The 27,765-nt window shown below is 45.0% G+C and overlaps 1 protein-coding gene across 2 annotated transcripts; it reads left to right on the top strand.

Annotated features, from left to right (window-relative positions):
• The first annotated feature begins 2,852 nt into the window (after positions 1 to 2,852).
• Positions 2,853 to 27,742, top strand: TECPR1 (tectonin beta-propeller repeat containing 1). 2 transcript variants are annotated; one of them, XM_054213340.1, is made up of 25 exons: positions 2,853 to 2,967; positions 4,661 to 4,893; positions 6,223 to 6,405; positions 6,944 to 7,066; positions 7,722 to 7,847; positions 9,382 to 9,556; positions 9,643 to 9,743; positions 11,491 to 11,592; positions 11,981 to 12,126; positions 12,975 to 13,477; positions 14,302 to 14,447; positions 15,380 to 15,535; positions 16,059 to 16,208; positions 16,822 to 16,979; positions 18,245 to 18,372; positions 18,678 to 18,780; positions 19,219 to 19,315; positions 19,717 to 19,796; positions 20,112 to 20,168; positions 21,639 to 21,813; positions 23,039 to 23,174; positions 23,521 to 23,613; positions 24,353 to 24,459; positions 24,934 to 25,053; positions 25,684 to 27,742. In XM_054213340.1, the coding sequence occupies exons 2-25, from the start codon at positions 4,663 to 4,665 to the stop codon at positions 25,879 to 25,881; spliced, it is 3,594 nt and encodes a 1,197-aa protein (XP_054069315.1). In that variant the 5' UTR covers positions 2,853 to 2,967; positions 4,661 to 4,662; the 3' UTR covers positions 25,882 to 27,742. The 2 variants fall into 2 exon arrangements, with proteins under 2 accessions (XP_054069315.1, XP_054069314.1); XM_054213339.1 differs by lacking the exon at positions 2,853 to 2,967 and adding an exon at positions 3,321 to 4,499.
• The last annotated feature ends 23 nt before the right edge of the window (positions 27,743 to 27,765 follow it).

Here is a 27,765-nt window from a genome sequence, read left to right as displayed (position 1 = left end):
CCAGAGCCGCCTCCACTCATGGCTGCAGCTGTGTGCCGGGACCCTGCAGGGTGGAGGGAGCCTCAGGGTGCGCCCATGCCCGCCTGTGTATATATACACATAAATATATATGTATTCTGTGCGTTGGCGTTTACACAGCACCCACAGTCCGCGGAAAAAGCAAAAATCAGCAGGAAATGGCGCTGTGCTCTGCAGCAAGCCCTGCGGGGAAGAGCCGCGCCTGAGTGTGGACAGGACAGAGCCGGGATGTGTGGACAGAGGGAAAGTCTTTGAAAAGAGACCGTGGAAAAGTCAGGAAAAAAACTCACAGGGTTCGAAGAACCACTAAAGTTAAAGAAAGGGCAAGGAAGGCGGGGGTGCTGGGGTTCCCCACACAGCGAGCTGAAGGAACAAGGCCTCATCCCTCCTTCGACCCTTCAGCTGTCCCATTCACCCCATCTTGTTCAATACACCCAGGTTTGTCCTTGGCCGCAGATACTAACCCGGCCCCACAGCCAGCACCCCCCGCCACTGCAGCCCTATGCAGCAGGGAAGGTTTTCCCCATTCCATAGGAAAGGGGGGGGAAACATAAAAAAAGGAAAGAGATTAAACAATTTGCCTCAAAATCAAACAAGTTATTGAAGCAGACAGGGATGCAGACTACACGACCCAAAATACAAGCATCACGCAATGGCAAGAGGGTTCTGCCCTCCTGCTTCCCATCCCCTTCCTCCGGTCTGCAGTGCCCAACTCGGCTGGACATTTAAAGTGACATTTAAAGGCTGCTCTGACTCGGAGGAAAGCTTTTCCTCACTGTAACTGTAGTGGTATAAATATTACATGAGGTTCTTGAAAGAAAAATCTAAAAGCACAAATGCAATGTAGTACTTCCTCATTAGGGGGAAGATGCTTCCCTAAAATGAATGTCAAGTGACAGGGAAAAATCCCCCTTTTGGAGAAGTGAGATTTGGGAAAGCGCGGAAGAGCCGTCAGTAGGGAAGCTGCCCGTATGAACCATCTCTGGCTGCGTTAGGACAACAGCTGCAAAACAGCGAAACAGGATTTAAAATATCTGACTATGGTTTGGACAGAGCAAAGTCTTTCATAATAGCAGGATATCAAAAAAACTCACAAAGTGGATTTTGGAGCACTGCGGCCTCACCTAGGGCAGCGGTGTGTCCCAGTCGCAGGGGCAGACCTTCCCTAACTGCATCTCGATGCAAACCCTGGCTTTGCCATGGTGCGCTGTGGGTCATCCTCAGCTGCTGCTGTGGGCAAAACCGAGGGAAATCTCCAGAGCCGACAAGGGCAACCACTTTCAACTGAGATGACCTTCCTCCTGAGTCACGCGCTAACCACAAGGCTGAAGTAGGAAAGGGTTTCTGGGTGTTTTCTCTCTCTTTTGCAAGGCCTCAGAGCCTGTTCAGGGAAGACGTGGGGTGCACCTTCACAGGCTGGAAATGAGGTTCACATTAACCCAGTGTCCCAGGATTATACAGCAAATCCACTTTTCAAACCGATGGCAACATGAAAATTGGTTTCCACTTAGCTGTTTGTTTTCTCAAAGCCTTTCTTTTGTTATCTCCTTACAGAACGTAACTCTCTATTGCAACAGCAGCAACTGAACAAAGCGGGGCTTAGCACCAGGCAGCCACAGCAAGCAAGAGTTTTCCTGAGGCACCGATTCACCCCTAACTTTTACATCCAATTGCAGAGGTAGCAGAACCAGCAGACTCCTCAGCTGGGTACATACCACAACAGTTAAATGCTGCTAGTGTTCCGGAGAGTGTTCATTTGGTTTCACATGCGAGGTCCTGTAAATGAGCCTAAGAAAAGTGTACTGGTTGTAAATGACTTAGCATGAACTCCTTGGATCATCATTCATCTGCCATCCTGTAGGCTTACAGGACTGTGCTTCGAAATCCAAAGTGAGAAAATCCTAGAAAATCCTCCTTAAATTCTTGTGCAGTCCCGTTTCCAAGACAAAAGTCTTGTTTCCATCTGTTCAAAATGGCAACTGGGTTGAACACACGTCAAATATATCAGTCACAACTGCTGCAAATCTCACAAAATCCATTTCCTAGGACCTAAGTGGTACTTGGTCTTTATAAGGATGTCTTACTACAATGATGAAATCATCAAAACGCTACTAGGGAGCAAAGGTTCTGCGTCGAGGTGGGCACAACCTGCGCAGGGACCACACTACAGCAGCAGGAGCCCAGCGTCCCCGTGTCCCTGACGGCAGTGCCCTGGAGGGGCTGTTCTGCCTCACTCGGGCATTCTGAGGGTCTGACGCGTGCACCGGCCCCGCGAGCCACAGCCTCTGCCCACCGACACCCGCCCGGCCGCCGGGCACGGGAACGGGGCACGCGGGTTCTCGGTAACCAGCCACTCGGCGCCCCTCCGGCCGCTCTGACGGGTCCCGCTGGGAAAGGCCGGCGGTGGCAGACGGCCGCTGTGCCCCGCCGGGGCCGGGCCCTGGGGTGTACACAAAGGCCTTGGGGGCACACGCTGGCGGGTACCCGGTGCGCGGCGCTGGGCCCGGCCGGGCCGGGCAGCCCCTGCCCTCCTGGCTGCATTTTCTGGCTCGGGACGAGCCGGGGGGCGGCGGCGGACAGGGGGCTGGCGGCGCGCGCGGGCTGTCCCTCACAGCGGTGACCCGCCCGGAGCGTCGGGCCGCGCCTCCGGCCTCCTCCGGGGAGCGCGGTCCCTGCGCGCGGCGGCCTGTGGCAGCACGAGCCCCTGCCCTCACCCAGGCGCAAGGCTCTCTGGTGCGTCACGCGCGAACGTCACCGCAACCGCACGAGCCCGGGTTCCCGCCCGCCCCGCGCGCCGTGACGCGCCCGCCGCACCGCCCCCCGCCCAATGGCGGCGCTGGCGGCGGCCGCGCGGCGGCGCAGGCAGTGGGCGCGCGGCGCTCCCCGCCCGCCGCTGCCTCCGTGGGGCCGCCCGGGCGCGGCGCGGCCGATCCTTCCGCCGGGAGGCAGGTGAGGGCCCCGTGCCGGGCAGGGCCGATCGCCGGCGGGCGGGGGGAGACGGGGCCGCCGCCCCGCCCGGCGGAGCCCCCGCCGCCGCCCTGCCCGGCTGGTGCGGTGTCGGCAGGAGGAGCGAGTGGGGCCGTGGGGAGGGGCCGTGGGGCGTTTTCGGGCAGCGGGTTCGCACCGCCGCCACCGGAGACCCGCTCCCGCCCGCGGGCCTCCCCCTGCCTGAGGAGGAGAGGGCTCCCTCAGCGGCCGCCATGTCGTGCCCCGGGCCGGCCCCGGCGGCGAGCGGCCCCCGCGGCCTCGGGCCTCAGCGCCGCTGGAGCAGCGCCCGCCGCCCCCCGGGCCGCGCCCGGGCTCCCTGAGGAGATGCGTGCAGCGCCCGGGCCCCGCGGGGTAACGGCAGCGCGCTGGCGGCGCCGGAGGGCTGGGAAAGGCGGTGGGCGGGAATGGCGGCTCGTCCCGCCGAGGGACGGGGACAGGACGCGTCCCCGCTCGGCTGGGAACCGCAGCGCTTTGCAGCGTGCGAAGAGTGGGAGTGTTTTTGTTGAATTGTGCAGCGATCAGTGTTATAGTCCGGTCAGAAGCGAGCCGGCTGCGCCGAGGCGGGAGGAGGAATTTCGCAGGGGTGGGTGTGATGTTTCCCCGTCCCCCGGGGTACCGGGCTGCTGCTGCATCCTCCAACATGCACCGGAGCCACAAGCGCTGAGATCCTTCAAAATCAGGGAATGTTCATCTTCTGCAGCGCAACCAGTTGTGAAGGGGCCTAAATTGAAATCTTCAAAGTAGTTTATAATCCCAAATGCATTTGGGATTTTCCTGTGATTCTCCAGATGCCCTGCCTCAAAAGTTCATAAGAAAGAATATGCAGAAACTCTCGCTTATCTTGACTACCTTGTGTATTTTAATCCAGTCATATCTGCCTGGATTATCTTAATTCTGTCCCATCCGTATTTTTCCTGACTTTAGAATCATTGGAATTTTTACTGCCTTTTTCTGAACTGTTCCAGATGTTACTCTGCCTGCCTGGACTGTCATTCCAGGTACAGGCCTCCATTTGTATATTTGCCCACCTTTAACACACCGCAGCATCACTTTTCTTTATTATCAGGCTAGGTAGGTACCCTCGTTGCATTTTCCGTACACTTCTTTTACTCTGGGCTCGCTGGCATTCTGGTTGCTTAAGGTTAAATGCATAATATTTTCCTCTGTTACAAAGGCTGTTTTGCAGAATTTCAAGTGCCAATACTGCAAGGCTTATTTTCACGGCCTTTATTTGTGGAAGTGCCATGAGTGGTGCGTGTAGCACCACCAGCATTACCAGCTCTCGAGAGCAAAGCCCGCTGCTATAAAAGGGTTGGTGCTGCTTCACCTCAGTTCTGCACTGCCTTCTGTCTTCAGCCTGCCGAAGGTATCCTGGGAATGCTGTGAGCTCCTCAGGATGGACAGTGTCGTGCTGGCAGCCAGGTCTTTCGCATGGATTTTCATCCATGTGATGAAATCCCAGAGGTGTAACTGCATAGCGCCAACTGAAAGAGGTCTGTCTGCCAGCTTTGCAGCGGCTCTTTTTAAAAGATCATTCTTTACATCTTTCTTTAATTTGACTGATGATGGCCCAGAGCAGAACTGATCTACAGTAGGTTCAAGATCCATTTTTTAAAACTGTCATTTTCATTAATAGCTCCTTTTTGCCTTTCAGACATGGCCATGCCCAGTTCCCTTCTGTGGGCTGTGGACATTTTCGGGAGGGTTTACACTCTCTCCACTGTTGGCCAGTACTGGGAGCTCTGTAAGGACACACAGCTGGAATTCAAACGGGTCTCTGCTGTCAAACAGTGCTGCTGGGGAATAGCCTGCGATCACCAAGTGTACACCTACGTGTTCTCGGGTGACGTCCCTATTAGATACCAGGAGGAGACCTATGAGAATCAGGTATGAAGTGCTGCGGGGGCCTCTATGTCACCGCCACATATTGAAGGAAAAGAATGAGAGCGAATCCATACATCCGCTGTCTCTGCCTGTGTTTCTCACGGGAAGGCTGTTTGGGTTTATCTGGTTTTATTTTTTTACCTGTTGTTTCTGAAGAGTATATATGTGCCAAATAGCGGGTTTATTCTTTTAATATTTTAATTCCCAAAGGAAGGTTATACGTCCCTGCTATTACCAGAAGCAAGGCCAGCGTGCGTTACGGCCTGTTATATGCGAGCCAATTCAGTCTGGAACATTCACCCTTTTCACCTGATGTTTTCCTTTCCTTACTGACAAATACACAATCCTCTTAAGAAAATGTCCAGTGTAACTTCTAGGCAACAAAGGTACATGATCATGTTCTTTAAAAAATGCAAAACTTTAAAATTTGTTTTACTTGTTATTTTAAAATCTTTGTTTTGTTTGTTCTAGGCTATGAAAAAATAGAAAACAAAATACTAGAAAGCACAAAAGGAAATATTCTGCAAGAGCTAACAATGACAAAATTAAACTCAAAGAGTTTACAGATAATGTGCAAAGCAATTTAGCCATATTACTAGTAAAAGTAAATAATATTTTGCATAGAAATTATAGAAGGATTTTGAACCACTCATTTTCCACATGCCCTAAAATGTGTGACAGTATTACATGACAACTTTTGCCAGTGTTTCTATAGTAGGTAAGAGCACGGGGTGGGGGGAGGGGAGAAAAATCACAGCCGCATTGTCAAAAAGTCTAGCAAGTTACTTGTTCTGTAACTGATTAAAGACAGGTTTGGAAAAAAAAAACCCTCTCGGTAATATAAGATACAAGGAAGATTTACTGATGTTATTGAAGCTATCTTCTCATTGTTTCTGGCACAGAGGCCACGCTGTTTTTCCAGTGCAGGCAAGACCCAGTCATCTTTCTCATGGAGAGCAGATTAGAGATCCCAAGGCCACCTACAGAGCTTTATCCTAATGCTGCAGTGTCATGGTGCCACACGTCACCAAAGGAAAGGGCACTGTTAGTAGTAAAATGCATCACCAGCTGTTCCCGTTTATGTAGCTGAAAATGGCTTGGTTGGGACTAGCTCTGCAGTCAGCCCTGCTTTGGTACTCGACAAAGCTTCCTCCAAAGACTCTCTTAGCTAGGGGCTTACAGGGTGAACGCTTTCTTCTTCACCCCAGGAATTTATTCCTCTTCTACTTCAGAAGAAAATAAAAGTATCATTTATGACTCCCTTGGACTCTGTAGATATACTGTGAGATAATGTAGTCTCAAATAAAATATTCTATTTATTCTTTCTGGCAGCGCTGGAATCCAGTTGGTGGCTTTTGTGAGAAATTACTGCCCAGTGACCGCTGGCAGTGGAGTGATGTGAGCGGGCTAAAACATCAGCAACTTGATAGTTTCACACTGCCTTCACCACACTGGGAGTGGGAGTCTGACTGGTATGTGGATGAAAATATTGGAGGGGAACCAACAGAGAAAGGGGTAGGTGAACAATACCAAAAAGAGATCTCTTCTGGGAATCTTTAGTCTGTAGAGTAAAAGGCACTTTATAGAAGTGTAAAAGGTCTGTAAAAATAAAAGGCACTTCCCATAGCTACTTCTTCCGGGGAAATAGCTCAACTGTAGTACAAGAGTTGGGAGGATCTTGTCTGGAGGATGTCCAAGGAAGGATCTTGTCTGAAGGCTTTTGAGGTCTACAGGAGCTTCTATAGAGGCTTTTTTTTTTATCGGGCCACGAGATGCTGGTAACTGTATGCCATTGTTATTTAAGATCTTTACTATGAAGAAAGTAAAATGCGTTACAGTGTCTTGTTTGTTCTGTGTATATCATCCAGAGGAATTTGGACATGATTCATAAATCATTCATGGAATTAGCTGATCTGTTAATCAGGGCTGTTGAGACACGCACAGTAACTTGGATTGTATTTGTGGGAGCGACTTTTGTGCAGAATTGCTCTGAGTTGTGATTTCAAGCTTTCCCTTGGTCCTGATTTTAATAAAAGAAAACCTCTGTTCGCAGGGCTGGACTTACGCCATAGACTTCCCCAGCACCTACACAAAGGATAAGAAATGGAATTCTTGTGTCAGACGCAGGAGGTGGATCAGATACAGGAGATACAAATCACGGGACATTTGGGCAAAGGTTTCTGAAATAATCAGCTATTACTAGGCACAGGGAAATTCATTTTTTATCACTGCTCTGTAGTCTGGACCTCAATTCCTTGACTTCCAACTCATAATTTTTGCAAGCATAAATGGAAAGCTGGAATTTTTCATAGAAACCTGTGGTAATAAGGTGCAAAATCTCATGGTAATGCAGTTGGAGATAGCCTCTCAGCTCCTTTGCAAATGTCAAACCAACTTTTTAACTTCCTTTGGTGGTTTGACAAAGCACTCTCTTTTGAGATGGCACCTGCCTAGCATCATTCACCAGCTGTGGCCTTTGTCTGTATGAATAACTGTTCTTTAATAATTGTTGTTCCATTCTAAGAATGTACAAAAATTGTAATTTGTGATGTTCCAGCTTTCCCGTGCAAAGAATGTATATATGCACAGTTCTGAGAGTAAAAATTTCGTTTAGTTAGGGGATGAAACACAAACTTATTCATGCTGCTTCGGCAGCGTTTCCCCTCTCTCTGCTTATAGCAGCCTGGAATGAGAGGAAGAATCTCCATGCTCGGCCACTTTAGTAAGCAACACATAAACCAATCTGCAAGAAACAAGCTAGGCCACCAGCCAAATCACCTCTCTGTTTGCGGGGTCTCTTCTCTTCCCAATCGTCCTTCTCTTGGCTTCAGATCGTGTCACAGGATGATCCAGGTCAGCTGCCAGACCCTTTCAATGACATCTCTATTGGAGGATGGGAAATCACCGATGAGCCCCCTGGCCGTTTATCAGTATGGGCGGTTTCTTTACAGGGAAGGGTATGTGTGTGTTTTCTAATTAAAAGCTTTCTAAGTTTTCTAATCTAAATTGCTACTGAAGAAGAGCTAAATGCTTTTAAAGCAAGGCAGGTCTGTTATTGTCTTATGTTGGCGAGGAAGGATGCTGTTTGTGCATCTGGCAGAGGATGTAAAAGCTGCTTTGGGACTACATTATAATAACTTGCGTTGTAAATGGAAAAGCTTAGTATCTCACAGTGTTGCTCTTTTATGGAAGCCTTAAGTCTCTATAATCAGGTAAATCTTAAAAACTTGGGCTGAGTCGAGTCTTATATCCTGAAAAATGCCCAGAATGCAGACTATGGCACTGGTAACAAAGAGAAGGAGCCTTAAAACCTGATAAAGATTCTTGCAAGGCATTGTGCCATGTCTCTGGAGGAGAGTCGGGAATGGTGCAAGAAGAGAGTTTACAAAATGGTTTTCTAATACTTACTGATCAGAAAATGATAACCTCCTGACTTGGCAATGTGGAATGAGCTCTGGAATGTTTTCAATTTCTTTTCTATTGAAAACTATACATCTTTTTTTTGTTATTGTTGTTTTTAGGCCTGCCGTTAAGGTCTCTCCTCTTTTGCTCAGTGCTGTAAAGATTTGATTCTTGCTTTCCTTCCTTCATCCTTACTGCATGTATCTGACACTCCTTTGTCTCTAGAGAATTTCTAACTTATGGTCTCGCTGGGAAGAAGGTAGTACTTTTAACAGATAGCCTGAGATTTCCGTCACGCTTGGCACTACCTGGAGAGGCAAGCAATCTTGGTTAAATTGCTTAAAATAATATTCCCTATGCCTCATACTTCCCAGTAATAAGTGACAAGCACCCCACTCCACAGGCTTACTTGACTGACCTTGTAAAATGCTTTAATTTCCCAAGTAAAAGTCACAGAGAAAGAAAGTATTTCTAAATATGAGGATTTAGGACTCAGCAGTCATGTTTTGGAGCACTTATCCGACTGCTGCGGGATGCTTTCTGTGTTTGACCTTCCTATTTTGGCTGTGATCTTTAGGAAAGTGCACAGCCAGTAGGAGCAAGATTGGCAAATGGACTGATGTCACTGAAGGCTGCACAGAGAATGGAGTTTTTTACCCGTATTGTAGCAAGCTCTGTTCAGTGAAAGTGAGGTCATGCTGTCAACTAACAGTAACCTTTTCGTGTTCTGTATTTGTTCATTCTTGGCTTGTATAACATGCCCTGAAACACACTGAAGTGTTTTTTCTAAATGTTGAAATATACACAGAACTTGTAGCAATAGGTTACTGTACCCAGTCCAGCTTCGCTTCCATGACAAAAGCGAGTCTGTAGAAAAGCCTCCTCCCTTAGTACATAAGGAAATATTCTTTGAATGCATAATCAACATCAAAAACATACCTTTAAAGGTCAGAGTGCGTACACTGCGTAAAAAAATCCTGTTGTTAAAGGACTGTTCTTTCCAGTTTGTCTTCATGCTTGTCTCAATGGTTTCATTGTTGTAGTGATACTTTTCTAAGTTTTATTTGTGTTTTTTTTAAACTTGTCTAGGTATGGTACAGAGAAAACGTCTGCCATCACAATCCAGAAGGTTCCATGTGGTCTGTAATCACCACTCCTGGTGAAGTTGTACAGATCAGCTGTGGACCATATGACCTCCTGTGGGCAACTCTTTGGGAAGGGCAAGCTATTGTGAGAGAAGGAATTGATAGGAATAACCCTCAAGGTAAAGTTCGTTAAATATAGCTCTGATTTGCATAGTGTTGAATAAGAAACTACCCTACAATGCCTTCTGGGTTTTGTTTCTTGCAGGAATTTCCTGGAGTATTGTGGAGTCTCCAAGCTCTGAGAATGGGATTATGCACGTCTCTGTGGGTGTTGATGTGGTGTGGTGTGTTACAAAAGACAGAAAAGTAAGAGGTGTCATGCTCTGGTTCTGGGTTTTTTTTGTATCTGCTTTTCGCAAACAGGCATGTAACTTTCTTAGGAAACATTGGTGATTTGGGCTCACTATCCCCATGGCTTGGGGAATTGCAATCCCCCTTGCTGTTATGGAAATACTCTGTGGTTTGTGATATACAGAGTTGCGTTTAATTTAAGAGAGACTTTCTGCTTTTCTCTTGGAAGGAATTTTCTAAACCCAAGTCAGACACAGGTGGGAGGTGGCTGGGGCTGTCAGTGGGGATGTAATAAGGGCACTGCTTCTAAGGGATATTGAGCATCGAAATTGAAGGGACCCCTAGCTGCTCACTTGTTTCCATATGGTCTGAAGGTTACAGCAAAAGCAGCAAGGGGAGTACTTTCATCTACGCTTTCCTATTTTTTTATCATAGAATCATAGACTCACAGAATGGTTCGGGTTGGAAGGGACCTTAAAGATCATCTAGTTCCAACCCCCTGCCCTGGGCAGGGAGACCTCCCACCAGGCCAGGCTGCCCAAAGCCCCATCCAGCCTGGCCTTGAACACTGCCAGGGATGGGGCAGCCACAGCTTCTCTGGGCAACCTGTTCCACTCACAGTAAAGAATTTCTTCCTAATATCCACTCTACCTCTACCGTCTTTCAGTTTGAAACCGTTACCCCTCGTCCTATCATTACACTCCTTGATAAAGAGTCACTCCCCAGCTTTCCTGTAAGCCCCCATTATCTTCCTACTCTAACTGTTCCTTGTTCATCAGCCATTTCATGTAGGTTTTTTGTATTTATTAAGTGACCTATCTGTTACTTGTATGCGTGATTACTTTCTTACTGGGTTTTAACTTGGAATCATAGAATATCTCGAATTGGAAGGGACCCATAAGGACCATCGAGTTGCAGGGAGACTTAAAAGTCTTGAAGAATGTACTAGAATGCTCTTGTGCTGGTAGCAATCAAATCCCTTCATCCTGAATTCAAGAACATAGATGGATTCTCTGCATGTATAGCAGTTTTAAGTAACTGAGTTACTCTGGTTTAATGAGTTACTAGTTGTCAGCTGAGCCATGGTAACAGACTGTGTCCAGCCTGCTCCATCTGCCAGATAAAACCACTATAATAAATGCAGATAAGCTAGCATGTTTTTCTTCAGATCTGACCCAAGATAGTTAAGTACACTGTTCTGTGATTCAACCAACAACTTCCAAAGTAGCTGCTTGCCACTGTATGGCCATACGCTAAATACAGATGGAAATGTTTCCAGGTACTCAGCCCACAGACACTTTCTGATTGGTAAAAACTAATCTAAGGGGAGACAATTTAAAGAGCTGTACCACTGAAAAGATCGATCCGATCAGTTCTCTCCATCAGCACTGCTTCTAGGGTTTGAACACAAGAACTATTAGAAGCCCATTCAGAGTCACCAAAAATAGCCTATAGTTGACATGTAATAGAAAGTACTTTTCCAGTGGCAGAGAAACAAACTCTGTCACAGAAAGTCATAACAAAGTCTCCTTGTGGGCTGTTCTGGCTGTAGTTGGTCACAAGGACACACAGCCTGGGTAATACTAAGAGAATTATTTTATCTTTACCTGATAAAGAAAAAGAACCGAGGAGGTAAGTGACTTAAGGCAATGGGGCAAATCAGTATTAGAGATAAAGACTAATCCACCAAAGACACTAAATTCCAGCTGTCTGCGTGCTAATGCAGAAGGAGCAAAATTTAGACTTTCTGATGTTGTTGTAGGTGTGGTTTAGAAGAGGAGTGAACTCACATAATCCCTGTGGGACAAGCTGGATTGAAATGGTTGGAGAAATGATGATGGTTACTGTAGGCTTAAATAACCAGGTAAGACAGCTGTATTCCAGTTGCAAGGGTGTTTGTGTTCCCCGTTGTACAGGCAGTATTCACACGTGGCCAGGAGTGTCAGCAGTGCCAATATGGACAGAGGTCCCTGTGCTTGAACTGCTGGGAAGGAATGCCTGGCTGAATTCTTCACCAGAGGAGAACAGTCTTCGTGTCTCTTGTATTGGCACATTCAGGTGCAAACAGTTTTCTCTTGATGGTCCAGAATTTTATACTGCATCTACAGTATCAGCACTAAGGAAGAACACAAAAGGAAACTGCTGTGTCCAGCAGATTTTTGGGCTCAATTTTCCACCGCTGCACCTTCCTTGTAGCTGGTATCTACCTGCCTTCCATGCCATGTCCTTCACCAAGGCCTTTCCTTCCCTAGGTCTGGGGAATCGGCTGTGATGATAGAGCAATTTATTTTCGTCAAGGTGTCACACCAAGTGAGCTGAGTGGGAAGACGTGGAAGGCAATTGTATCTGGCCGAGAGAGTGACAGGTCTCAGACCGGGAGCTCAACAAGTCTGCTCAGGTATGTGGTAGAATACCTGCTCGAGACTCTGTAGTCCAAGAGTTTCAATGCTATGAGATAGTTCTTTACATACAAAAGGTACAGACAGGGAGGAGTGGGGAAAGCATCTCTAACCATTATCTATGCCAAAAAACATTTGTGGTTTTTGCCATTAAAATTAACAATAAGCAGCAGTTGTTGCACTCAGAGTAGAAACTGAAGCTCCCACTTTGGAATTCACTGCATGCTTGCAGTAAAGCGTGTTTCTCTGGGCTTTGCTATCACTGTCTGGATAAAAAGAGAAAACATAATCTGTGAAATAAGATGAAGGAGTGTCAACTCCACTTAGGAATTATCCTCCCGAGTGTCACTGTACATTCCCTTTCCTAGAGAGATTACATCAGCAACTTCCCACTGACTGCTGGCCTCTTGGCTGTGCAAGACATGCCAGTGAAGCTGGGAGTGCTGCAGAAGCTACTTGATTGAGTCAGAGCGTGCTCTGAGCAGAAGCCCTCTCTAGCTAAGACAAAAATCACAAAGTTAACAATGGGCTTTAAAAAATCCTATTCATTATTTCATATCCAGAAAATGTGATGTTGCTTCAGAGAGTTGTAGGCAGCCAACACCACCAATTGTTTGAAAAGATCAATGAAACGTCTTCCTATGTTTCAGATTCACTAGACTGGTCTGCCAGATTTGCGTTAGACTCTTTCCCTTGATGATAAGAGTTTTACCTTCACAAAAGAAATCTGCTGTTTCTCCCCTAAAGCTGAAACGCTAGGTTGATTTCTGTATGTCTGTGGTCTCAGGCCTGTGCTAATTTATAATGCTTTGAATTATAGTTAACTAATTATCTATTTGTCCTTCAGTGCTGGCTGTTTCTTTACTGATGATATTCAGAACCAAACAAATGCGATCATTCAGGGTGATGCAGATGCTTCCTCTGATACAGAGCTTCCAAGCGTACCCATGAGCCTCGCCAACACTCCCCCGATGGGAGCTGCAGGCAGCCAGACAGCAGAGATACGTGCACATTTGACTGTGGATCCTCTGGACTCTGGTCAAGGAGAAGCCACTGTCGCTTCGACTAGTAATGAGAAAGCTAATCTTGAAATGCGTAAATCTTCTACAAACCCAAGTCCTTCTGCAGAACTGCAGTGGACAAACATTGACTTGAAGGAGGCCCAAAAGCAGCCAGTCCTCTCCGTCAGCACCTTTGCAGAAACATCCAGCCTGTCTTCCCTCGGCATGTTCTCGGTGGGACCTGAAGACCAGTACGGCGCCGATGAGCACCCGCTGTGGGCCTGGGTGTCTGGGGGAGGCTGTCTCGTAGATCTGCACAGCCCACTGAAATGGTTCACTGTTCCCTCAGGTACTATCGCGTCACCACAACAGACACTAACTCCCAATGCTTTTTAAGAAAAATGTTGCTTTGGGGTTTTTTTTGAACAAAACCATGGCACAAACCTCCTGATAACCCATTTATTCTTCCTGCAGTTTGCCAGTACGCTCCGTGTCTGAGGATAGTGCTGCAAGTATTCAGCTGTAAAGCACTTAGGGATTGAGATAAATAAATGTAAAGGTGATATTTTCTCTGAGTTTCTGTAAGAATTTTGTAAACTAATGTGTGCTGGATCTGCATCTAGTTTTTAATTGCACTTAAACTGCAACTTCAGGCAAAGCCCGTAATGTCACTGAATAGTAACTGGAGGCAGTGAAAAGGGGCCTCTGGAGAGGTGCAGATGCCACAAGTAACTGCCTCGCTCCTACCGTTCCTACAGAGAAATTACTTGGAGGATTGTGAATGTGAGCCCAGCTGATAACTGGATGGGGTTGGAGTTCAGATTCTTGAAAGACAGTGGAATATAACCGTATTTTCAAAATAAACTATGAACAGTATTTAATAACAGTGTAACTCTTAATGGCTTTTACTACCTGATTATCTTACAGTTCAGTGACAGAACTCCCAGCTAAGGTTATAGCTTTGAAAGTTTCTGTATAATCATCCAGTGGTCCCATTTCTGTGCATCATTTATGAAGTTTGGCTGTAATACATTGATTCCAAGGTATAATAATTAGAAAAATTATGTTAGACTGGGTTGATTCAGTCCAGTGTTCAAAGCAGCATCATGTTTTACCTGGCACAGAACTGTCTTCAAAGCTGACTGGAATGTGTTGGGTTTGGTTCTGTTCTAGGTTTGTCGTCCTCCGTGCAGTCTCTGTCTCTGTCTGTCACCCCAGCGCAGACCGCAGCGTGGCGAAAGCAGATTTTTCAGCAGCTCAGCGAAAGGACAAAGCGGGAGCTGGAGAATTTTAGGCACTATGAACAGGCTATTGAGCAGGTAAGCAGTGAGGACACTCACGTCTTGTCTACTAAACACACCTGTCAGCGGTAGACATCAGGAATACCTTTCTGAGGTACTGGTCTGAACTTACTGTCAGCTTTATATTCTTGTCCTTATTTCTGTCTGTGACAACTTTCCTGGATTATCACTGTCTGAGCTCCCTGTGGGAAACTGGCAGCTTATTAGACATGGTGCAGCAATCTTTATCTAAAAACGTTAGCTGATAGTTTTGCACAGCAGCAAATGAAGCATTGGTCAGCATTATTTGAGTACACTGAAACCTCAAATCCACAGAAACGTTGGCAATGGTGAAACATTGTATGAACTATTCCACCACAAGACGAGGCTTCTTAATTGAAACAGGGACTCATGTAGGTGAACTCTCCCTCTCTGCGACCATTGAGGGATGAATGTAACTTGCATAAATGAAGCAATGATGCAAACATCAATAGCGGCACTTAAATAGCAGCGCTTTTGTCTGATGTTCTCTTCGTTATGACTCCTTGGCCCTTTTCAGGTTAATTCACATCTTTGGTCCCTTCGTTCCTAATTGCCAAATGACATCCGGAATTCATTTGATTAAAAACACTTGGAGTCCAGGGCTTTAATCAAGTTTAAAAAGTTTGTGTCAAAAGCCTTTAAAGTCCAAACAGAAATTGTGTTATAAGAAGGAGCACACTAGAGTCAGTTCGTATCTGTGTAAAGCGTTAATACTGATGTACACGTGCTGTTTCAGCGCCTTCCTATCCGGTTCTGTCAGGTTTCGTTTTGTCTTCAGCTTCCTCCACACTCTGGTGTACTCTGTGGCAGAGTTAGCTGATATGATACAGACTAACCTGCAGCAGAGATTTCTTGTGGTCACAAAAAATAGTATTTAGGAGAAAGAAGAAGAGTTTCCTTACCCCTGTAAATTTGCGTTTGCCTTGCAGTCGGTTTGGGTTAAAACTGGGACCTTGCAATGGTGGAGGAATTGGAAGCCTCATAAATGGATGGACGTTCGAGTTGCACTGGAGCAGTTCACTGGGAGCGATGGAATGCGTGACAGCATCCTGTTCATCTATTACATGTATCATGAGGAGAAAAAGGTGCGTTCAGCTTGAGACCCTTGAGAGAGTTGCATTGGGCAAAGGAAAGCTCAAAGGGAAAGCAGTTTTATTAGGGGAGGCAAATTACTGTACGCTCGTGTTCTAAGTTTTGGCAACCAGTTCAAACATAGCCCAGGGTACTAGCAAAGTGCAGGCTTTTCTAAGCTGGAGCTATGTTGACGCTATGTCAGAAATACCCAGTCAGCAACCATCCACATTGCTTAAACCACCAGCTTTGCATCAATTGGGAATTCTTTTGGAATTCACAATGTTCTTGATTATGAAGAAGAAGCCAAGCTTGGCTGGCCAGAGCCTTCATAAATAGGGTAAATGCATATGGGCAGTTTGAATCAGAGGGAGTACAGGACTGGAAACTGAGCCCCATTCCTTCTGCACCAAGAACTGATCCTTTGCTGTCCTTGGCAGGAATGCCTCATTCATCGTCCTAAAGTGCAAAAATGCTGGCACTTGAGGAGCGTATATCTGAGTTTGCTGTAGTCACAATTTTTTTCTCTTGTTTTAGTATATCCACGTATTCCTGAATGAAGTCACTATTATAGTTGAAGTTCTGAATGAAGCCAAACACTCCTTTGCTCTCTATACACCCGAGAGGACGAAGCAGCGATGGCCGATCCGTCTGGCAGCCGCAACAGAGCAAGAAATGCATGACTGGGTAATTCTGTGAATTTTTCATTTCAAGCTGGCAATAGCTGAAATAAAACACACAAGCTAGTCTTTGAGATCTCAGCATTGCAGTTACAGCATCTAGGCTACTTATCTATTTTCACAATTTAGGTAATTAGAAAGTCTGTTTAAACTTATTTAGAGGCACCTGAGGCTTCCTGTCTCCTCTGGAGTTTGCATGTTTTCTGATGCTGCAGTTATCCACAGTGAAGCCAATGTTGTTTTTCCTTCCCTTCCAGATGTAGATTAGGCTTCAAATGAGTTAGGAGTTTAATTCAGTTACTCTATTCTTCTGCATTGGTAGAAGAACTGTTAATGTGTTGTACAGAGCCTGATGTATAGGCAGGCAGGCGTATATACACCGAAGCAATGGAAAACCTGAAAGATACTTCGTAACGATCAGATGATGCAAACCACATTGGTTCCAGGGATTGTGTTAATAATTTAGAAACACTGAATTCCAGTGCCTTTGAGAAAAAGCTACTAATTCACTTTCCTGTTTTGCAAGAACCTGCAAAGGTTTTGTAATACTGAAGCATCTATGGAAATGTTTGTTCTCACTGTAAAGGGAAGCTTTCGGTTCTCTGCGTCTTGCTTCGTAGCTGTCTCTGCTGAACATGTCCTGCTGTGAAAGCAGACGGATTCAAGGCCCTCCTTCTCACCATGCCATTTGGTCCGTTACTTGCAAAGGAGACATCTTTGTGAGTGAGCCGAGTCCTGAACTGGAGGCCGGGCCACACCTGATGCCATGCGATCAAATGTGAGAGGTTTCAGAAGCTGTTCTTGCTGCATGGGGTGCCGGGACTCTCTTTTGTGGCATGTCAGGGGCTCCCATGGGTTGTCGGGTGCGTAGTGCACCGCAGGTGTCTGTCGGTGACAAGGTTAACGGCTGCCTTCACGGTCATAAGTACATCTGAAGAAATTCACCAAATTATATTTTAATTCTTAGATGCTAGAGCTATTTCGTGCAATTTCAAAAGCCTTTCTCATTGAGATCCCGTATTTTTGTGATTGCATCTTTAATGCCATAATTATTTAAATAAGAGATGGCCTAGACTAAAAGTAATCCTAGTCACTATAATTCTAATGTAATCGGAGCTTTCAGTTTTATCTGAGTCAGGAAATCTGAACTTCTCAGTCCGTTATAGCCATTACAGTCCAGGAGCAGCTCCTTTGCAGTTTCTGTTATCCCTGTGACAATACAGTACTGCAGACTCTCCAAGTAAAAATCACCAGCCTCAGAACTGCTGGGTTAAAGGCCAGTCTTCAATTTAAAAAATACCCTCTGTTTCAGGTTACTTGCACAATGTGTTTTGGAATAATACCCGAGAGATCCTTTCATCCTTTTCCTTCAGGGTGGAGCACCTTCAGCATCTGGCAAATCCCGAGGCTGATGTGCTCTGCCATCTTAGCCTGGGGCTCTGTGACCTGGGTGATCTCCGGCCATTCTGATAACTAAAATTCTCCTCTTTATTTTCCCCATTCTTCCCCAGAAAAGTACTGTGGCCAACTGGCTGTGTAAAGCCCCAGAGAGGATTATCTTGCAAAGATAAGAATAGGAAGAATTAAAGCCCTTGTTTTTACTAAGCTCCATAGCAAATACATAAATTATTTGTTTTCTTGTTAAATAAAGGAAATTCCTAGATTTTAAAAAAATGAGGGTAAAGTTAAAGCTGAGGCAATTGATGGCCACTAAGATGTAAAGATTCTAGCAAGATCATCCTAATTGGTGATTAAAAACATATATATGTATAAAATACATATAAAATAAAAGGAAAGTAAAATACTTCAAGGCCTGAAAATTCCAAGTGGAGGCAGACAGGCTCCTTCCAGCAAACCTCTCCGTAGCTGTTCAGAGGGACGTGCTTTCCGTGGCTGCTGCCGTCCCTTGCAGGTTGCACAGAGGTTGAGCAGACAAGCGTGTAAAGTTGCCTCTCCTTAAGATTGTTGAGTTCTAGGAGGGGAAGGCGTACATTCCTCATGGATGTGGTGTAGAGTAAATGTAAAATGTCCTTTCTCGGGCAGGTTTTGGCGTCAAGTTGGAGGTCATCTTCGACTGATAGAGTGCAATAACCGAGGCATAGTGTGGGGCATAGGCTATGACCACACAGCGTGGGTTTACACTGGCGGATACGGAGGTGGCTTCATTCAAGGTAGGGAGGGTTGGTCTGCTGCGGTGTGCGCGTTCCCTGCTCATCTCCCTGCCTGCGTCGGCTCTTCAGGCTATTTCAGCTGTCCCTCCTTCAGCCTAACTGACGGGGGGTTACACAGCCAACAGGCCACATGGTCGGAAGGAATCGCTATTGCAGTTTTTTTATTTTTTTACATATATATTTATATTCTCATCTTAAGAGTGAGAAATAGGATAATGGGCAATATTACTGTGGCTACTGGAATTTAAAATGTAGTGTCTTTAAGGTTTAACTTTTCTATAATCCAAATCATTTCTTTCTCCCAGGACTGGCCAGTAGTGCTGATAACATTTATACGCAGTCAGACGTGAAATGTGTTTACATCTATGAGAACCAACGGTGGAACCCAGTCACCGGATATAGCAGCAGGTTATTTACTCAATTTATTGTATTTATTTACTGTAATTTTTTACTACTGTCAAAAGAAACAAGGGGTTTGTTCCAGCTTTTCAGAACAGTTATTACAGTTATTCTATCTTCAGTCTCCTCCAACATTTATTGTTAACAAGAGACGGAAGGAGCAGTGTTTCTCCATTTTATAGATTTGTAATTATCCATTCAAAATGCATTTGTAGCAAAACAAAAGTTTACGTGGTCCTCAAGTTTGGTGTAACTGGAAACAGCTGTACAGATTCTTTCCCACTGCCCTCATCACTCACATGCTAGTTCTAAATACAGAGATTTCTGATGGAAGATTGTGTCGTGTGTGAAAGTAGGAAGTGCCACAAATAATAGGTTTTTCTTCCCTGGCCTTTTGATGCTCTGTTGTAAATGACCTTGCACTCCTTGTACGCTGTTCCACCGCAGAGGTCTGCCCACGGACAGATACATGTGGAGCGATGCCTCGGGCCTGCAGGAATGTACAAAACTCAATACCAAGCCTCCTTCTCCGCAGTGGTCTTGGGTAAATTTTGTCTTAAAAGTCTTTTTACTAAGAAGGCAAAGCTTAGCAAGTAGGATACAAGACTTGGGCTCCGATGACCCAGATTTTCTTCCTGGATTTGTCGTAATATTTAACCTCGGTTTCCCCATTTATACAACAGCAATAATCTTACACAGTCAAAAGAACGTTAAGCATTGAGTGGGATTTTTTTGTTCAGTGGGACTTAGACTTCTGTTTTGATCCTTTTCTCTTCAACTGAATTAAAAAGACTTGGGAACTTCTGTACGAATTTACATTGCAAGAACTAGAAGGTTTCTAGCAAGTTTTTGCACTCTAAAAGCTGGAGGGAAATAGTGGAGGAGGTTATTTTTATTATACATTAGGTGTTGATTGTGCTTGTTATTGTCTCCTTTTGACAATAGGTATCCGATTGGTACATTGACTTTAATACTTCGGGCGGAACTGATCGGGAAGGCTGGCAGTACGCAGCAGACTTTCCGGCGTAAGCATGTGCCACCTTCAACCCCACATGCCAGCAGGCAAATGTCGTACTTAAGCCCTCATTTCTACTCGTTTGCTGTTTTACACATTAACTGTGCTTTAGCAGGGAGGAGCGTGCCCCGACTTCTCCCTTCTTATGGGGACAGTAACGCTGACATTTGCCAGGGAGGCAGGGCAGCAAAGTGAGCCTGGCAAACAGTAGTGTCCAGCGTCTTGAAGTCAGCAGGGGTGTCTGGCGGGCAGATACATGGGCTGGCGCTGAAACTGGATGTGCTCTGACATCCACGTGAACACCTGTTTATGTCTGTTTTGGTAGGTCCTACCATGGTCACAAGACAATGAAAGACTTTGTCCGACGGAGGCGCTGGGCGAGGTGAGGAACTAAGATATAAATAAAAGTTTTGAACTTGAGTGTTAACCGTTCCCTAGAAGTGCCCTTTAGTTATGAGGGGAAGGGTCTCGTCACCCAACAACAAGAGCGGTAGTAAAGAAACCTGCAATAAATAACCCATCTGCAATAGAGAGGCTGATGATCTTTAGCATTGTGGCTTTAATTTTAAGCTTTTCCAGATAGATACCGATTTGATTCTGTGGGCTCTGTAGATAAAAGTCAGCTAGTTAGTCCCTGAATCTGATTTTCCGTATGGTGAATGATTAAGGAACAGTGGAGTCTAGGTATATTAGTACATACTAGGTCACTTGTAACAACTGGTAATGTTTTGTATGTTAATAGTTTATGAATTCCACGTACTGCATACTAGCCACAGGTAATCCCAGCCCCATTTAAGTCACGGTACACCCTGTTCATGTGGAACCTGGAAAATAGCAAACCGCCACTATATTCTGGTGTAGTAAGCAGGGAAAGTCTGTGCATTCGCTGTTTTTCCAGCATTTCTATGCTTTCTATACTAGAGTATCCAATAGCTATGCTAATAAATTGCTGTGAACTTTCAGTTCCGCATTGTTCTCTTTGTTACTGAGCTACAAAGCTAGTATTCTGGCCCTTGTACAAAACTCTTCGAAGTAAGGTCCTGAAGCATGAAACCATTGTTGTTCCAGGACATGCAGCAAAATGAGCAACATCCAGTCATCAAAATGGTGACTTCAAATAAAATGAGCAACTTGAGAAATACCCTCAAGTCTAAACGTTCCCTCTTGTTTTAACTGTCAGTTGAAAATTGAAAACAAATAGGGAACGGCTCAGGGCTGGATCCAGTTTTTCAGAACTGGGAACAGAGGAATGTCCTGGGTTTTTTATGACATACATAGAAATTACCCTTGTGATGACAGAATCTACCACAGTTTCCTAATAGACAGCACTACTGTGTTGTATTTTCCACAGAAAAAATACACCACTCTCTAATTTAGAGCTGCCTTATCTCTGCCCACCTCAAGATGCTATGTTTAACGGGCCCCACCAAAAACCTAATTGCAAAATAATTCCTTAGCCACAACAGAGGAAGGAATGACCCCGGTGTGGATTTTCTCAGCTGGGGTCAAATATTTGTTACCCAGCTGTCGCCCAGTGCATTTGGGCGCGCGAGGGAGCAGCGCAGCACAAGCTGCTTGTTCTTGGGTGGCCTTGGCTTTATAAAGTAACTTTTTTGGAAAAACAGAAGCTTTGAGAAATCAGTAATATGTCAAAATTCAAAACCTGATGCAAAACATTATTTGATTGCTATAAACGCTTTTCAAATTAAAAATACTAATACTTACTGTACCTACTTAATGAAAAGACTTCAGGATTGTTTGCGCTGAAGTCAACAATGGGCTGGGAAACAAAATTCAGTTATACAAAGTACGTACTTCTGATGGGTTTGGGGTGGGTTTTTTTTTGCTTCAGAAAATGTAAGATAGTCACCAACGGGCCGTGGCTGGAAGTGCCTCCTGTGACCCTGTGGGACATCTCCGTAATTCCCAGCGCAGACGCAGATGGCGAAGAAGCAGTAGCACTGTGGGCAATCAGTGACAAAGGAGACGTGCTCTGCAGGCTCGGAGTGACACAGCAAAACCCAGCTGTAAGGCTCCCTCTTTATTTTTACTGCCTTATTGATGTATTTATGTAATGATGGAAATACAAACACACAATTGAGCAGTGCCTTCTCTTACAGCACCTTGGGTTTTTTTTTTCCCTGTAACATCCCTGATTTGAAAGTCCTTGTCCATCAAGTGTAGCACAGTTTGCTGCCCACACTGCTTACAGCAGCGCTTCTCTTGCATCGTCCGCCTCAGCTTGTGCCACCCTCCTGCAGGAGCCTCTCTCAGCCCCTATGTATCCGCCCATGAAGCATTGTGCTTCCACTTTCTGCACTCACAGCTTATTGCCTCTTTTTTCTTTTTTTTTTTTTTTTTAATTGTTGATAATGTGTGTATCCCATTTAAATAAACTGCCCAGGGAAGGAATTTCTCTAAACTATGGTCCCAGTCGAACGCCTGTTAATATCACACGAGTTTGTCCATTGACTTTTCTGGGCCTGGAAATTGCTCTGCTTCTCTAAAAGGCAGGTGGGCCTGGACATACCTACAGATTTGACTTTCTTTCTGTGAACTGGGACAGATTTAATTAGCAAACATCCACTAAAGTAAGCAGAAAGGAACAAACAGTGCCAGTAACTTCAACAGCAATACTTCTTTCTTAATAGTAGTCACGTGCTGGAACAAGAAATGAGGGTTGATACACGCTAATTTTAAGCCATATTTGTAACAGAGGGAAAAAACCACTATTGGTATACTCCAGTGGAATTTGGAGAAAAACTGCAAGAAGCTGAAAATGTATAGGAATTTTATGTTTTTCTTTCTGTTCAGTCAGTTCCAATAGCACGGCTCTGTACAACAGTGCACCAGCAGGCACTGGAGTATTGTGTCTGGAATCTGAAGCCCTGTATCAGTCAATTCTTGTGAGACTATTACACTGTGTAACCAAAAAAGGCGTTATTAAAAAAAAAAAAAAACAAAACGAAAGGCCTGTAGCTCAGCTCTTCAGAGACACGCACGTGCCTAATTCCAGCAATTTCAACAGAAAAGGCCCTGTACAGTTCAGCATAGCTATTGACTGCAGGGAGTTAAACATCCGAGTAGCTTTTGAGGATCAGAGGCCTTGTTTCTGTTCAGTCACAAAGCACAGGAATTATTCTTCAGAGTATTTTTGACTCTCTGGTTTTTTTCCATTTGGCAATAATCAACAATATTCTGTTGTGGAGTTTTTAACCGTTGCTTCCTAATTCCTCTTCCATGATTTGTCAGGGAACATCCTGGCTTCATGTGGGAACAGATCAGCCCTTCATCTCCCTCTCAGTGGGAGCCTTTTACCAAGTGTGGGCTATTGCTAGAGACGGCTCTGCCTTCTACCGGGGCTCGGTGTCTCCCAAGAAACCGGCAGGTGAGGACCTGTGCTTTTTTGGCGCAGTCTGCAGCTCGTACGGTGTGTAAGCTCTACTATGCGGCCATGTCCCAAGAAGACAAATCTGTTTGGCAGAGGCCTTTCCCATAGCTGTGCAAAACAGCGCCCGTGAATAGTACTCATGATAATTATGGCAGTTAATTTGCTCGTCACTTGTGTGATTTAAAGTGTTTGTTTCTAAAAACAGTCTAGTAAAAATATATAGAGCGTAGTGTCACTCACAGCTTTCTTGCACGGCGGTGTGTTTCAACTGCAGACATCGCCAAGACTTCCCATGCATAATTCTGTTTTCTCAATGTTTTACTCAAGTATTTCTGACCTTTAGGTGACTGTTGGTACCATATACCTTCACCTCAAAAACAAAAGTTAAAACAAGTCTCAGTGGGACGAACATCTGTGTTTGTGTTGGATAAAAACGGTAAGGATTTTAAAAAATTATTTACCAATGCTACCAAAAAAATAATCATATACATCAGCTTAACTTAAAAAGGAGAGGCTGAGTTAGAGCCTGTGCTCGGACAGCCGATGCCTGCTGCTCCAAGAGGAGTCCTTTCCTGCTGGAAGGGATGGAGTGGGCAGCCCGCTTAATTGCTGATCTGTAAGAGGTGGGCTTTGTTGTATCTGATAGTGCCCTAGACAGCGGCCATCCAGCAGCTGTGCAGTTCCTGGGGGCAGGGAGAGGTGCATCTCAAAGAAGAGAACTGCAGGGTAGGATTTTGTCTGAAACCCTAGAACATACAAAAACCGATGAGGAATACCTGTCTGTTGCAAAAACCTAGAAATAGCACCGTTGTTGCAAGATAAATTATGAAGCATCCTTTTGTGAAAGAAAAAAGCCTTTAACGCCAGCCTCCTTCAGGGATCTTAATCCCATTTGTTTTCCTTCTCTAGTACATAGTTCTTTATGTGAACATTTTCCCCCAAGAAATTTTACAAAACAGAGTATTTGCTGTTTTCCAGAAAAGTTATAAAGAATGACTACAGAAATACAAACTCCAAAGTAGGAACTTCATTGTCCTTCACTGTAACACATTAGTCAAAGCTGCAGCGCATTTCCACAGGACACAGAGCGTTAAGGACGGCTGCCTTACGCTGGTCACTAGCACGCTGTACAAAGCAGACGTGCGGGGCAGTAACCGGGACTCCTTATCTTGCAGGCAATCTCTGGTACCGGCAGGGCATCACACCCAGCTACCCTCAAGGATCTACCTGGGATCATGTGTCAAATAATATCCGTAAAATGTCTGTCGGGCCCCTGGACCAGGTGTGCATTAAGCTTCCTTGTATCTCATTGGTTTATTAAAAATTGTGCTTAACATACTTTTGTAATTAAATTAAATGTTCTTCAGAAGTATTTTTGTTTAACTAACTTTATTCCATAAGGTGATTGTCTAAATGCCGGAGTGCTGGTAGCAAGACAGAAATCATGCCAATGAAATAGTGACACAGCCAGCCCTTTGCTGTAAAAAGCCTCGTGGATTTTTTTTCTTTTTTCTTTAATGAGGCAATTTTATATATTTAACCTTTCTCCTGCCAGGTCTTACTACCTGACAACGTTTTAATTCTAACGCTGGTATCTGGTTGGTTGGTTGGGTGTCTCTCTGACTAAATTAGAGCAGTTTTGGCTTATTCAAGATCAAGACTAATTTCTGGAAGTGGTCAGACAGCCTTACATTTGTGCCGCGTGGGAGGAGCCGCACGCAGAGCACGTTCTATTGCCTGTCTTTGCTTTCTTCAGGTCTGGGTGATAGCTGACAAAGTGCAAGGAAGTCACAGCCTGAGCTGCGGGACCGTCTGCCACCGGACGGGGGTTCAGCCGATGGAACCCAAAGGCCTCTCGTGGGACTACGGCATCGGGGTGAGAGCTGCGGGCACGGCGCTGCCCGTGGGCGCGCCGGGACAGGCCGCCTGGCTAAAGCTGGCACCTACCTGCGGGAAACCAGCCTTTATTCTGCAGGTTTAGGTTCCCGTTTCAAGTTAATGTAATGGGTTATGCAGTTACAGCTGGGAAGTCCTTTATTTGCCTTTGATAAGTATTCATTTTAAATACGTGATGTAAAAGTTATAATGGAAACATTAGTAAAGTAAGTCCCACTGTTTAAAAATTCTGAGTCTGCACGTGATTGTTCCTCATTCTTGTTCCCTGTGTTACCCTCAATGTTTTGAGAAAGGCTATTCCAAAGGTTTGGCCCCTTTTAAGCTGATGGAAAACCTGCAATAGCTCTGTTCTGAATGCCTGACCCTACTAATCTCCACTCCCTGTAACAAAAACAACCCTCAGGTTGCCACCTCTGTGCCTCCCTGCCAGGGAGGCGCGCTCTGTTTTGTCTTACAAGGAGCCTTTTTTCTGATCAAGCCCAGAGCAGGTTTACTCTCCTCATGAAAAAAAAAGAGTATCAAACTAGTAGCGGACATAAAGCATCACATCAGATACTGTAATTGCAGGGTGATGTTTCTCCTTTTATATTTCCTTCTACATCTTTTACAGGGTGGATGGGAGCACATTACAGTCAGAGGAAACGCAACTGAAGCATCGAGGGTCGCTGTGTGTGACGCTCCTGAGGAACACCCTGCGGGATCAAAGGAGTCGGAAGATGAGGAGAGTAAAGGGAAAAGGGAGCTCTCTAAAACCCCTCTGATGGTCAGTGAAAGTCAAGAGCTAGACAGAAATGCTGTTAATTGTTAAGTTGTCGCCACCTACACATTGCAAACAAGCGTAGTCATGTAATTTAAAAAGAAACTAAATGTCTATTGCCTGGAGAGAAAAACATGACCTTTTTGTGCTACTAATACATTTTACTGAACTGGAATTCGCAATGAGGTATTTTAAATACTGATTCCTTCCACTACATCATGTGTAAAATGTGACTTGCTAGAGCTACTAGTTTTGTCAAAGCAGGCAAGCTTTTTAGCCACACTGAATTTCTGACCCTTTACTGTAGCTGCTACACAGCCATACGAATGTGAATATTTTTGCAGATAGATCACTTCATTTACTTCTTTTTTAATGAATATTGCAGTTCCCTTCCTTACCTTTCTCTCGTAGTCACACACCTTGCACGCTATTCTTCAGGTTCATATTTGAGCAGAGATGAAGATGTCAGAGCTGAATTACAGGCAGGTCCAGGATTTGCACTGCAAACATAGCTGGTCCTGATGGTGGAGGATTTATCCAGGCAGGTAACTGCTGAGGTGAGCCCTGCTTACAGACACGTACAGCTGGGGCCATGCTGCTCCTGCTCCGGCAGCAGAATCAAATTCTACAACTCGGCTTAGGGTGCAGTTACCAGTAAGGGGCTATCCTTGCTCACAATGAGTAACACCTTAATCAAGAAGTGGAACCACTGGTTTCAGCGAGACTGTATAGAGAGCGCGCTCCTGTTCAGTCTACGTGACAAAGTCTCTTCCTCAATTGTCAGCCCCAGCGGTGGTCAGTCGTGTTGTGTCTCCGTCTCACCTGGAGCCATGGCAATGGAGGCACACAGCTGCAGCTGCCTGCCTCCTGAGGCGGAGGGCACCCGACGCCTGGGCCGAGTTCTGGGCCACTGCAAGTGGTGCTTTCCTCGTGTAAAAGCCAAGAGGAGGTCGTCAGTCAGGTTCTGAGGGAGAGCGGTGGGAATGCAGGACAGTACTGGCCTGTGCTGACATGGGTTCAGAATGCAGCTCTGCCCTTTGGTTTTAGTCAGTGATTGAGTCAGCCCTCTTCAACATGAAGCCACTTTCTGTTCGCAAAAGCTTTTTTCCCCTGTCTTACCATAATATGACTGTGATGTGAAATTACTGTTTGAAATCCAGTCCTTGGGAAGTGCTGAAAAAGCCTCTCCAACAGCTTCAGGAAGGCACCATGTTTTTCCCCTGGCAGCAGTTTACAATCGTTTTCGCTCTCTGTGCGTGACTGTACCTGGAGTTATTTTTATATGATGAGCAGTGTGATGTGGTCTCAGTACTGTATTTGTAGAAGTAAAACTTATGTTTGCACGTATTTAAAGAATATATTTGGTATTCTAATGCCAAGAAAAGCACTGTTTCTAAGTCCAAATGTGAACGAAGAGTCAAGATGCTTTACTGATTAAAAACCCCATGTTGACCTTTCCCGTACGTGATTAGAGGTTTCTGGTTTATACGTGCGTTGTGGGAGTACCATAAAGAATATGGTTGCATTAATGACCGTAATAGGTTTTGCATAACTTGCACAGTATCTTGTCCAAATAAATAACTTTACTACATGTATTTTTTAGAGAATTGTTAGGATTGTATTTTCTCTGCATCGTATCAGAAATATTTTTTTTGTTTTAATAGTCAGTGTTTACATACGCAACAATCAAACTGATTTCATACAATAAGCTTTATAATGTACCTTTGCATTTTCCCCTGCATTGCCAAGTTTCCCTTGCTTTACTGTAAAAAGTTGGGTTTAAGTGAACAAAAGATAAATTATAAGTTCTTTCTGTTTGAGTACTAAATATTTGCTTTCTAAAACTGTTCTTTAGAAAACTATTTAATTTTAAAAAATAATGTGTTATGGCTGGTTAAAATAAGCAAAAGTTACATTAAATTGAAGCAATTTTGA

This window comes from Rissa tridactyla, chromosome 8 (assembly GCF_028500815.1).
Source record: "Rissa tridactyla isolate bRisTri1 chromosome 8, bRisTri1.patW.cur.20221130, whole genome shotgun sequence".
NCBI lineage: Eukaryota > Metazoa > Chordata > Aves > Charadriiformes > Laridae > Rissa > Rissa tridactyla.
This window is presented reverse-complemented; position numbering and strand designations above follow the sequence as displayed.

What these genes read in the sequence shown, in the direction of transcription:
- TECPR1 (XM_054213339.1), top strand. Translation starts at nt 4,403, where the DNA reads ATGGACAGTGTCGTGCTGGCAGCCAGGTCTTTCGCATGGATTTTCATC. An exon ending in CTGTAGGCTTAAATAACCAG is followed by an intron (nt 11,593 to 11,980) that starts GTAAGACAGCTG and finishes TTCCTTCCCTAG; the next exon opens with GTCTGGGGAATCGGCTGTGA. An exon ending in CTGATGCCATGCGATCAAAT is followed by an intron (nt 16,980 to 18,244) that starts GTGAGAGGTTTC and finishes TTTCTCGGGCAG; the next exon opens with GTTTTGGCGTCAAGTTGGAG.